Source organism: Sorex araneus, chromosome 1, assembly GCF_027595985.1.
Source record: "Sorex araneus isolate mSorAra2 chromosome 1, mSorAra2.pri, whole genome shotgun sequence".
Classification (NCBI taxonomy): domain Eukaryota; kingdom Metazoa; phylum Chordata; class Mammalia; order Eulipotyphla; family Soricidae; genus Sorex; species Sorex araneus.
This window is the reverse complement of record NC_073302.1, coordinates 198,488,244-198,500,762: the sequence shown is the minus strand read 5'-3', so window position 1 is coordinate 198,500,762 and position 12,519 is coordinate 198,488,244. Positions and strand designations below refer to the sequence as shown.

Below are 12,519 nucleotides of genomic sequence, written 5' to 3'. Positions count from 1 at the left end.
TTTCCTCAAGATAGTCGAAGCCATCTATCACAAGCCTACGGCAAGCATTATCCTCAACGGGGAAAAACTAAGGGCCTTTCCTCTGAGATCAGGCACAAGACAAGGATGCCCACTCTCACCACTCCTCTTCAATATAGTACTGGAAGTACTTGCGATAGCTATTAGACAAGAAAAAGAGATTAAGGGCATCCAGATAGGAAGCGAAGAAATCAAACTCTCACTATTTGCAGACGACATGATACTATATCTAGAGAAGCCTAAAACCTCTACTAAGAAACTCTTAGAAACAATAGACTTATACAGTAAAGTTGCAGGCTACAAAATCAATACCCAAAAATCCATGGCCTTCATATATGCAAACAATGAGGCAGAGGAAAGGGACATGAAAAAAGCAATCCCATTCACAATCGTGCCCCAGAAAATCAAGTACCTCGGAATCAGCTTAACCAAGGAAGTAAAAGACCTTTACAAAGAAAACTACATAACGCTACTCCATGAAATCAAAGAGGACATGAGGAAATGGAAACATATACCCTGCTCGTGGATAGGGAGAATCAATGTTGTCAAAATGGCAATACTCCCCAAAGCATTATACATTATTGTGATGCGATCCCTATAAATATACCCATGACACTCTTCAAAGAAATGGATCAAGCAATCCTAAAATTCATATGGAATAACAAACGTCCAAGGATAGCTAAAACAATTCTTGGGAAAAAGATGATGGGAGGCATCACCATCCCCAACCTCAAACTTTACTACAAAGCAGTAACAATTAAAACAGCATGGTACTGGAACAAAGGCAGAGCCGTAGACCAATGGAACAGGGTGGAATATCCCTACACACAACCCCAAATGTATGACCATCTAATCTTTGATAAGGGAGCAAGAGATGTGAAGTGGAGCAAGCAAAGCCTCTTTAACAAATGGTGCTGGCACAACTGGACAACCACATGCAAAAAAATGGGTTTAGACCTTGACCTGACACCATGCACAAAAGTCAGATCAAAATGGATTAAAGACCTCAACATTAGACCACAAACCATAAGGTACATTGAAGACAAGGTCGGCGAAACCCTCCACGATATTGAAGATAAAGGTATCTTCAAAGGTGACACGGAACTAAGCAATCTAGTAAAAACAGAGATCAACAAATGGGACTACATTAAACTAAAAAGCTTCTGCACCGCAAGAGATACAGTGACCAGAATACAAAGACTATCCACAGAATGGGAAAGGATATTTACACAATACCCATCAGATAAGGGGTTGATATCAATGGTATATAAAGCACTGGTTGAACTCTACAAGAAGAAAACATCCAACCCCATCAAAAAATGGGGCGAAGAAATGAACAGAAACTTTACCAAGGAAGAAATACGAATGGCCAAAAGGCACATGAAAAAGTGCTCTGCATCACTAATAATCAGAGAGATGCAGATCAAAACAACCATGAGATACCACCTCACACCACAGAGACTAGCACACATCCAAAAGAACAAAAGCAACCGCTGTTGGAGAGGATGTGGGGAGAAAGGGACCCTTCTTCACTGCTGGTGGGAATGCCGACTGGTTCAGCCCTTCTGGAAAACAATTTGGACGACTCTCAAAAAATTAGATATTGAATTCCCATTTGACCCAGCAATACCACTGCTGGGAATATATCCCAGAGAGGCAAAAAAGTACAATCGAAACAACATCTGCACATGTATGTTCATCGCAGCACTGTTTACAATAGCCAGAATCTGGAAAAAACCCGAATGCCCCAGAACGGATGACTGGTTGAGGAAACTTTGGTACATCTATACAATGGAATACTATGCAGCTGTTAGAAAAAAGGAGGTCAAGAATTTTGTAGTTAAGTGGATGGGCATGAAAAGTTTCATGCTGAGTGAAATGAGTCAGAAAGAGAGAGACAGACATAGAAAGATTGCACTCATCTATGGTATATAGAATAACAGAGTGGGAGACTAACACTCAAGAACTGTAGAAATAAGTACCAGGAGGTTGACTCCATGGCTTCGAGGCTGGCCTCACGTTCCGGGGAAAGGTCAACTCAGAGAAGCGATCACCAACTACATTGTAGTCGAAGGCCATGTGGGGGAAGGGAGTTGCGGGCTGAATGAGGGCTAGAGACTGAGCACAGCGGCCACTCAACACCTTTATTGCAAAACACAACAGCTAATTAGAGAGAGAGAACAGAAGGGAATGCCTTGCCACAGTGGCAGGGTGGGGTGGGGGGGAGATGGGATTGGGGAGGGTGGGAGGGACACTGGGTTTACAGGTGGTGGAGAATGGGCACTGGTGAAGGGATGGGTTCCCGAACTTTGTATGAGGGAAGTATAAGCACAAAAGTGTATAAATCTGTAACTGTACCCTCACGGTGATTCTCTAATTAAAAATAAATAAAGTTAATAAAAAAAAATTCCTTAGTACTGGCGGCTGGAGCGATAGCACAGCAGGGAGGGCATTTGCCTTGCACGCAGCTGACCCGGGTTCGATTCCCAGCATCCCATATGGTTCTCTGAGCACCGCCAGAAGTAATTACTAAGTTCAGTGTGCATAGCCAGGTGTGACCCAAAAAAAAATTCTTTCGTATTTAAGTGAGCAATTCAGAAATCTTTAAGTGGACTCCCAGCATTTTAATAGTTAAAATCTCGAGGGCTACACAGTGGAACTACAGCCTGCAAACCCTCGACTCCCCTGGCCCTGGTGAAGGTGACGGAGATGGTGATGGTCAGGGATGAGAGGGTTCTTCTTTCAGGGACTGGAGTCCCAAACCCAGGGCTGGTGGATGCTCAGGACAAGCTCCGGTGCGAGGTGAGACACGGGAGCAGCACAGCTCCCCCGCTACGCCACTGCATGCATGTGTGATTCCTCCGGCGGTGAGGGAGCACTTCCTGGAAAAGTGTCCTGGTGGGGCGCATGGCCAGGAGCTGAGAAGGACTCTCCACGTGCCCAGTTGGGAGAGAGTTGCTTCTAGAACCCTGACGGAGACACTGTGTGTCCCATGCTCCTGCCCTGGGCTAACGAGGCCAAGAGCAGTTAGCTGAAAGACACAGAGGACAATCTGCTCAGACCAGTTGAGACCCACCACGTGAGGGATTCATGTAGAAGCAAGCGGGCTTGGGTGTGAGTAAGACCCTCCCAGTGCTGCCGAGACCCCGAGGCTCCTCACAGGGCTGCCTTCAAAGACATAGCGATGCTCCTGAACCAGCCGCAGGGATGCCTGGAGCTTGGCTGAAGCCCAGGTCAGTGGATGGATGGTGAACTTGGTTTTTGTTTGTTTGTTTGTTTGTTTGTTTGTTTGTTTTTGGGTCACCTGGCAATGCACAGGGGTTACTCCTGGCTCACACACTCAGGACTTACTCCTGGTGGTGCTCGGGGGACCATATGGGATGCTGAGAATTGAACCTGGGTTGGCTGTGCGCAAAACCAACACTCTACCCTCTGTGCTATTGCTCCAGCCCTGGACAGGGACCCTGCGTGGGACGCAGCCTCTCACCATGGGCAGAGCCAGACTCTTCTGACCAGAGGCTACAGAGCACCCAGCCTCTGAGCTGCCCCGTGCTCGCAGCGGCTGGTGGATCTAAGCTGGAGCTCCTTCTCCTGCAGGGCGGCCACTCACTCACCATTCCCGACACTCCCTTCCCGCCTCCCTCAGAGCAGCCAGGAGAGAGCTGGTCACCCATGTGGCCTCAGTTTCGACTGGATGGCCTCTAGGTTGGAGGAGGGTTTTGGATAGGACACCCCCTTCTCCGAAGTGCCCCGTTCTAGTCTGGGCTCACCGCACTGAGACCACAGCTGAGGATGCTCACACACCAGGCCCGGTCAGCATGGGGTCAAGTGCTCACACCCCCTTCCTGGCCCTGCTTCCCCAAAGGGCGTCCACCGCCCTGAGTGTCATTTCATCAATCAGCAACGCCCGCCCATATGTATGCCAGCTGGGAGCCCCTGTTCGGGGGTGTCATGGCAGGAATCAGGCTTCAGCGAGCCACATCTGGCCTCGGTAAATAATTAAAATGAAAGGACTCACACCTGGGAGACTCGTACCTGGCAGGAAGTGCTCAGAGCCAGGGAAGTTATTTATTACAACCTTCACGTTAGCCAACCGAAGGGGCCTGGACTAATTTTATTTACCATTTACATTTGCTATTTATCAAAGTTGAAGTGTTTCTTATCTCTGGAGAGCGAGTGTGCTGATCTCCGAATTATTGCATTTGCTAAAGAAACTTATAAACCGTGTCCTGCCAACACGGGCCTATCTGGAGGAATTCGCCTGGGGAAATACGTGTCTCAGAATTTAATAATAGTCAAATGTTTGAACAAAGAGGTAAAGTTTTATGCTTACTTGGTTCAATTTCTTTATTTAAATCAAGTGAAGTAAATATCTACTCTCCCGAAATATTAAATAGATGTTCCAGGCTTTAATATCAGGCCACCTTAGTGAAAGATTCACTTCTTTAATGCAAAAATCTATTAAATAGTGAAAAAAATGTTGAATGTCTTCAATATGTGTGGACATTTAAAGGTTGAATTTCTATTTTATTTTCAAGTTTGCATGATTTCCCTGTGCTGTAGAATAAACAGTACTCAATATTGAAAAACCAAAAAACTTCTAGAGGTTGGGAGATGATACAGAGGTAAAGGGGCTGCCTTGCTGTAGCCAAACTGGTCCAACCCTTGTCAATATATAAAGGCTCACTGAGCCCCACCAGGACCCCTGAGCACAGAAGTAAGGCCTGGCCACTGTTCGGATTGGCATCAAATGCAAAACCTGAGAAAAAGAAAGTTCTATAATACAAGCGACTTTCCCCATTTAATCATCATTTCATTGATGAACAAACTTCCTAATCATGGGAACCTCCTTTGTATGTAAAAAGCAAGTTTGTTATCAATTTCCATATTGTGATAACAATTACACTTGCAGACAGGTATTTAAAAACAGAAAAACTCAAATAAACTTCTTTGTTCGGGGGGGGGGGGTGGGCAGAATTCAAATAAACTACGAACCAGTCTGCTCTCTGAGCTATCGTAGGATGTCGGCAGAACAGTACTGAGTGCTTGGAACTGCCTGAGGGGCAGCATTCCTGCCCTTGCCAGAGGCAGTGGACATGTGTGGACACTTGACTTGTGACCTGTGTCCTACCTCGTGGACACAGACTGCTCAGCACTGTCTGGAAGGAAGGCCTGCTTAGGACAGAGGCGGCTAAGTCAGCTAGATCGGGAAGCTGGACCCCCAGGGCCAGAGAGACCCCTGAAGACCCCTCCCTTGCCACTGACCTCCAAGACCACAGCACCCACTCAGGACCCTTCTGGATTCCAACTGTAGAGGCGCCACTAAATCTGCTTCTTCCTGCACATCACTGGGGTACCTGGGGCCAAGGAGCTAAAGGTCAGTGGGAGGTTGGGTGACGGGGTGATTCCCAACCAGGGGAGTCCCCAAATCTTTCTCCACAATGAGGAGAGAATTGGGGTCACTGGCATGTAGACTTGGCACATTCACAAGGCTCCGCTCAGAAGGACTCCTCGACGCAAATGTGAAGTGTGGGATGATTAAACTCGTGGGAGAGCGGGAGCCCAAAAGTGCACCAACCATCCCCACCAGGCCCCTGAAGGCCCCCACAAGGTCCCGGAAGGCCCTGGCCCCGTCCCTTGGATTCACAGCTAGGAAGCTGCACTCAGAACTATGCCATTTCACCTACAGTTCAATCAGGAGCCTCTGAAGTGTGTGGCAGCCAGTATAGTCGGACACGACTTCATCTTTCTCACAGAGAGGACACATAGACATTCTCACTCCAGACCATCGTCCTTACAACAACACACAAAGATCATCTCCAGGGGGCAGAAGGCACAATGGGGCAGCAACACAGCCTCACTGGGCTTGGTCACCCTAGATGAGGGCCTGGAAGACTCAATTGGTAATGACCAGTTCTATGGCCTCTCTGAGAAGGACTTTAGAGAGGGAATGTTGAGGCTATTTAAGGAGCTCAAAGGAACAATGGAATGGACAGCCAGTAAAACACAGGAGGATATGAGAGCAGAAATGGGAAAACTACAAGCAGAAATAACCAAACTAAAGAATTTGGTAGGTGAGATGAAAAACTCACTGGAAGGCCTCAGCAGCAGAGTAACAGCAGCAGCACCGGCCAAAAATCAGTGAACTCCAAGATGAAATGCAGAACATCTCCAAGTAACAGCACAAGATTGAAAAAAAAAAAGACTCAAAAGTAAGGAAGAGCAGACAAGAGATCTCTGGGATAAATTCCAGAAGAGCAACATCAATCATAGGAGGGACAGGAAGGTGACCCTGTTGAAGAAGCAAAAACATCACTGAAGAAGCAACAGTCAAAAACATTGGTGCTGAGAAGTTCCCAGAACTGGACAGAGGAGGCATCCAGATCCAAGAGGCTCAGTGGGTTCCAGCTAACAGAGATTCAGATAAAAGCACTCTGAGACACATCCTAATCAGAATGATGAATTCCATAAGGAGAGATACAATACTTAAATCAGCAAGATCAAAGAAAGAAATTTCATACAGAAGAGTATGGATAAGACTTACAATAGATATATCATATGTACCTTCCAGCACGAAGACAATGGTGGGGCATAGTTAAAAAACTAAAGGAAATAAATGCCTCACCATGAATACCTTAACCCAGTGAGGCTCTCATTCAGATTTGAAGGAACCATACACAACTTCACGAATAAACAATAGCTCAGAAACTTCATAGACTCGAAACCATCTCCATAAAAAGAACTTAGAGGGCTACTCTAAGACCAATCTTACAAGCATACCCAAACTTCTACAAAAAGATGGCACAAAACTTCATGACAACAATCTCACTCACTGTCAATGGATTAAATGCACCAACTAAGAGACACAGAGTGGCAGGATGGATTAGAAAACTGAATCCAAGCTTCTTCTGGTTACAAGAAACACAGGTGAATAGTAATGGTAACCAGAGACTCAAAGTCAAAGGGCGGAAGACAATAGTTCAAGAAAATGACCCCCACAAAAAAGCTGGCCTGGCCATACTAGTGTCAGAAAACGTAGACTTTACGATTAAAAATGCTATAAGAGAGGACCATTTCTTAATGATGAGGGGATAGTTATAGCAGAAACAACACACCCCTAACCATATATGCTCCTAATGAGGGACCAGCAAAATAAATAAAACAACTATTAAATATACTTGAAGAAAGACATCCATCAGAACACAATAATAGAGATTTCAATACTGCTCTATCACAACTTGATAGATAAATTAGGTAAAACTCAGTAAGGAAATACTGATGTAAAGGAAGAGAGCTGATATAAGCTGAAAGCAATATATATGTATATTTTATCATGTGATATATATTGCTGATATATATTATTTTATACATATTACTTTTAATTCCCCCAAAGCACAATATACATTCTTCCATCTTCTCCAATGAACATGGGATGTTTTCCATGATAGATCACATGTGCTAGACCACAAAACATAACTCCATAGAGCCAAGAGCCTAGAAATCATATCAGCTATATTCTCAGACCTTGATGCTCTGGAAATACAAGTTAACCACAAACAGAAACAGAGAAACAACTAAAACACATGGAAATTAAATAGCTCGGTATTGAACAGTGATTCAGAGAGGAAATGAAAAGATTCCTTGAAACAAGAATGAGGAGATGAGCTACCAGAACTCATGGAACACAACAAAACCAGTGTTTAAAGTTTATAGTGATGCAAGCATTTGTCAGGAAGGAAGAAAGGATCCCACACAAATAACCCTACAGCATTGCCTGAGAAACAGGAAAATGACCAACTAAAGGAGCCCAAAGCAGGAAGAAGGAAGGAAATAATAAAACTTGGGGCAGAAATTAATGAATCAGAATCTAAAAAAAATCCAAAACATTAATGAAACTAAAAGCTGGTTCTTTGAAAAAAAAAAAAAGATTGATAAGCCACTAGCAAAAACACTAGTTAACTGAAACAGAAGTGAAAGGAGAGATGTCACAACAGATATCACAGAAATTCAAAGGACCATTACAAATTATTTTGAGAATCTTTATACCACTAAACAAGAAAACTTAAAAGAAATGGATAAATTCTTGGGCTCCCATAACCTCCCAAAGCTGAACTGAGATGATCTGTAATACCTGAACAGAACTATCACGATTGAGAACATTTAAATGGTAATCAAAAGTCTTTCCAAAAGCAAAAAGCCCAGATGGATTCACTATCTGAGTGAGTTCTTCCAAAACTTTAAAGAGGACCTACTGCCAATTATTTTCAAGCTCTTCCAGGGAATCAAAGAAACAGAAATACTCCCAAACAGTCAATTTGAAGTAAATACTACCCTGATACCTAAAGAAGACAGAGAGAGCACAAAAAAGGGAGAATTACAGACTAGTATCCCTGATGAATACACATGCAAAGACCTTCAAAAAACACCAGCAAATCAAATCTAACAATTCATCAAAAAATCATATACCATGACTAAATGGTATTCATGCCAGATATGCAAGGATGGTTTAATAAATGCAAGTCAATCAACACAATACACATATCAATACAAGGAAAAAAATATCAGTAGATGCAGAGAAAGAATTTGACAAGACTGAATACCCATGCATTATATATATACTATATATATATATATATATATAAGCCCTCTCAATAAAATGGGAATTGAAGGAACTTGCCTCAAAATTGTCAGAATCATTTACCACAAGCCTACAACAAACTCAATAGGAAGAAACTAAAATCCTTTTATCTAAGATCAGACACAAAACAAAATTTCCCATGCTCAGCATGTTTATTCAATATAGTATTTAAAGTACTTGCCATAGCAATTAGGCAACACAAAGATACCAAGGACATCCAGATAAGAAGGGAAGAAGTCAAGCTTTCACTATTTGCAGATGACATAATACTATATTTAAAAACCCTTAAAGACTAAAAAACCTCCTAAAAAACAATTGATTTGTCCAGTGAAGTAGCAAGCAACAAAATTAATATGCAGAATTCCATGGCTTTCCTATATGCAAATAATGAAGTAGAAGAGAAAGATATTTTTTTTAAAAAAAAAAACAATCCCATTCACAATTGTGTCTCAGAAAATCAAGTATCTAGGTATTGGCTTCACTAAAGAGGTGAAAGACATTCAAAGAAAACTACAAAACAACATTTCTAGAAATAAAAGAGGACACAAGAAAATGTAAAGACATCCCTCTGCTCATGGATTTAGGCAATACTCCCCAAAGCATTATACAGATTCAATGCAGTCCCTATAAAAATACCCATGACATTTTTAAAAGAAATACGCCTCACATTTATATGGAACAATAACTCCCCTTCTTCCACATCTCTGAATAGCTAAGGCAGTCCTTGGGAAAAGATGGTGGGAGGTATCACTTTCCACAACTTAGACTGTACTATGAAGCAGTAGTAACTAAAGCGGCATGATACAGGAATAAGAACAGGCCCTCAGATCAATGGAGTTGAATAGAAAACCTAGTTGATAAAGGAGCAAAAAATACGAAGCTGAACAAGGAAGTTCAACAGATGGTACTAGGAAAACTGGTTGGCCACATGCAAAAAAAAAATGAATTCAGACCTATTTCAAAGGCCATGAACAATAGTCAAATCAAAATGGAATAAAGACCTAGATATCAGACCTGAATCCACAAGGTACACAGAAGAAAATGACAACAGAACTCTCTGTGACATTGAAGCTAGAAGAATATTTAAGGATGAAATGCCACTGCCCAAGCAAGAAGAAGCAGAGATAAACAAATGGGACAGTATTAAATCAAGAAGCTTCTGGAACTTAAAGGGAAAGATGACCAGACACAAGCTGTGAGAAGACAGGGAGGGTGTAGGGGCAAGTCACTAAGGGACAGAGCCAGCCCCTCCCCTTCAAGGACCTCCCACTCCGATTCTAACTGGGGGCACTCCGGAAAAGGAAAGGTGTTGAGAGTGAGAGAGAGAGAGGTGTGTGGGGGGAGATAGAGGGTGAGGGATGGAGGGATAAGGGGTGAGGGATAGAGAGGTGAGGGGTGGAGGAAGGAAGAGGTACAGATGGGGAAAGATGAGGAATGGGGGAATGGTGGGGTGGGGGATGGTGGGGTGAAGGATGGAGGGAGAGGGGTGGAGGGGGATAGGAATGGGGGATGGAGGGGGATGGAAGGATGGGGATGTAGAGAGGAATGAGGGGTGGAGGCAAGGGATGCAGAGTGGAGGGATGAAGCATGGAAGGATGAGGGATAGAGGATGGTGGATGGAGGAATGAAGGGATGGAAGAAAAGGAGGGATGGAGGGAAGGATGGAGGGATGATGGAATGAGGGATGGAGGGGTGGCGGGGATGGGGTGGAGGTCTAAGGATGCAGAGATGAGGGGTGGCAGATGGAGGGGAGAGGGGTAGAGGGGGCTGGATGGGTGGAATAGCCGGAGGGATGGGATGAGAATGGTGAGGGAAATGAGACCGAGTCCTTCTGGGCAGGACACGGTCAATGATACTGGGAAGGACGCAGCCCTCACTGTCCAAACCCACCAGAGGGACCACAGGGGAGGGACCATCCCTCTACATGGCCTTCGGTTGGTGATGACACACTGTGTCTGCTCATCGTGCCAGGGGTGTGGGGAGTGGGGTGTGCAGGCAGGGGAGCAAAAGGGACAGGACTATCTTTGCACTGTCCCTTCCACCACCCTCAGAGATCAACACCGACAGCAGAGATACGCTGCTTGGGGAACAATATGGCATGCATATATTTATACTGCCCTGGGCGAATCTCCAAGGAGGGCTGGAGACACCCTGTGACTTCTCCCTTCAGACACAGCCCACCCTGCCACAGAGGGACCACCACACTTGGAAGCAGAAGCCCCTCCTCAGGCAGCCATGCCTGGCCCTGGAGTTTTAAACCCCAGAGAACTGGAATGGGGAGACTCTGCCATGGGCAAAGGGCATCTGACTCCACAGGGCAAGTCAGAGACACTGTCCTCACTGGCCGCTCACCTTGCCTGCCTTTTCGGCTTTGTGAGATTTATGAGCCATGGAAACTGCCGGTACCTGGCACTCTTTGAAGCCACGAGCATCCTCACTAAGGTCTCTGCGCTGTTAGCAGATGAGTGCCTCAGAGGCCGGGAATCCTTCCTGTTATCAGCAGCCCCACCCAGCACCACTGGGGGGTACTTCACGAGCATTTATTTAAGATGGGACTAAAAAATCAGGTTAGAATATCTGGGCATCCTGTTCTTCCGGAACTGCTACTTAATTCCAACAGCACATTACGGAATAGTAACTAATCATTATGTTTTAATGGTATTTAACCGACTCCAAGGAATAATTATTTGAAAATAGGGAAAAAGCATTGATGGAAATGAGAATAAGAAAAGGGTTGGAGGGATACCCAGTATTCCCCATAATGCTTGCATCTCCTTTCTGAAAAGTTTAAATATTTAAACGTGACCAAAATACCACATACAAAAAGAAACTGACAATCTGACTTTATATTTGAGGATAATTTGGATCCACTCTGATACTATTGTAACAATAAATAATACATATATGTATACATGTATATATGTTTATATGTATGTATGTTACATGGTCTTCAATTTCTAGAATCTTGCTTGTTAGATTATCTTAAATTCAAGGCTAGTTTTACTACCATCACAGGAAGAGTCTTGGTATGGAAATTCTGGGTATCTATGTGTGCATGAGTATGTGCATGGGTCTGGCACACACATGTAACACATAGATACTACATGTGAATTACATGGGTAAGCTTGTATGCGTGTGAACACGTGTGAGCTCAGAACTGTCTATATGTGCATGTTTGTTGTTACTGGCTTTGTATTATGTATTTGATAGTTACTTTTTAGTAACTATGTTGCCTCTAAGACTTAAACTAAAGCACATCAAGCCTTTAAAATGTACCATGAATCAGGTACGGAGAGCTGAGCTCCACAAGTCAGATCAGCTCTGGACTGGTCAGTTCCACCCACTGGGCAGAGGGAGCTGCTCGCAGACATCTGTCTGCAAGCTGGGGGCACGACACAACACGTATGCCTGCAGGCTATACCCACACCTACACCTGCAGTCTGGGGGCGCTGCTCCCCCGTCACTCCCCGGCTCGGGTGCGCACTCACGGCGGCAGGTGGGGGGGCGGCCCCGGTTGCTCCACTGTCCGTCCTCCAAGCACACGGCCGTCGCCTGCTGCCCCGCCTCCAGGGAGAAGCCCTCGTGGCACGCATAGGTGACTTTGCTGTCCAGGGTGAACTCGCTGCCAGAGAAGGAGCCGTTTCCCGGGCTCTCGGGGATCCCACAGGACACAGCTGGACAGGAAGAGAGTATGGTCACTCACAGGGGCAGTCCCCGCAGGCCCCCTGCCAAACCCCGGAGACAGCCCCACTTTGGGCAGAGGGCCCCTTCCATCAAGGGCCAAGGAGAAGAGAGGGAAACGGAGGCAGAGGCCAGGATCCCGCGGGCCGAGCCTGCCTGGCTTTGGGGTTCTCCCGACAGCT

At 44.9% G+C, this 12,519-nt stretch overlaps 1 protein-coding gene across 2 annotated transcripts in view; it reads right to left on the bottom strand.

Moving 5' to 3' along the window:
* Nucleotides 1-12,519, bottom strand: part of CSMD1 (CUB and Sushi multiple domains 1) — a 980,559-nt gene that overhangs the window by 42,682 nt on the left and 925,358 nt on the right. For both annotated transcript variants that reach the window (XM_055136180.1, XM_055136183.1), the window contains exon 50: nucleotides 12,145-12,330. In XM_055136180.1, coding sequence (XP_054992155.1) covers nucleotides 12,145-12,330 — 186 coding nt within the window. The remainder of the gene's footprint in view (nucleotides 1-12,144; nucleotides 12,331-12,519) is intronic.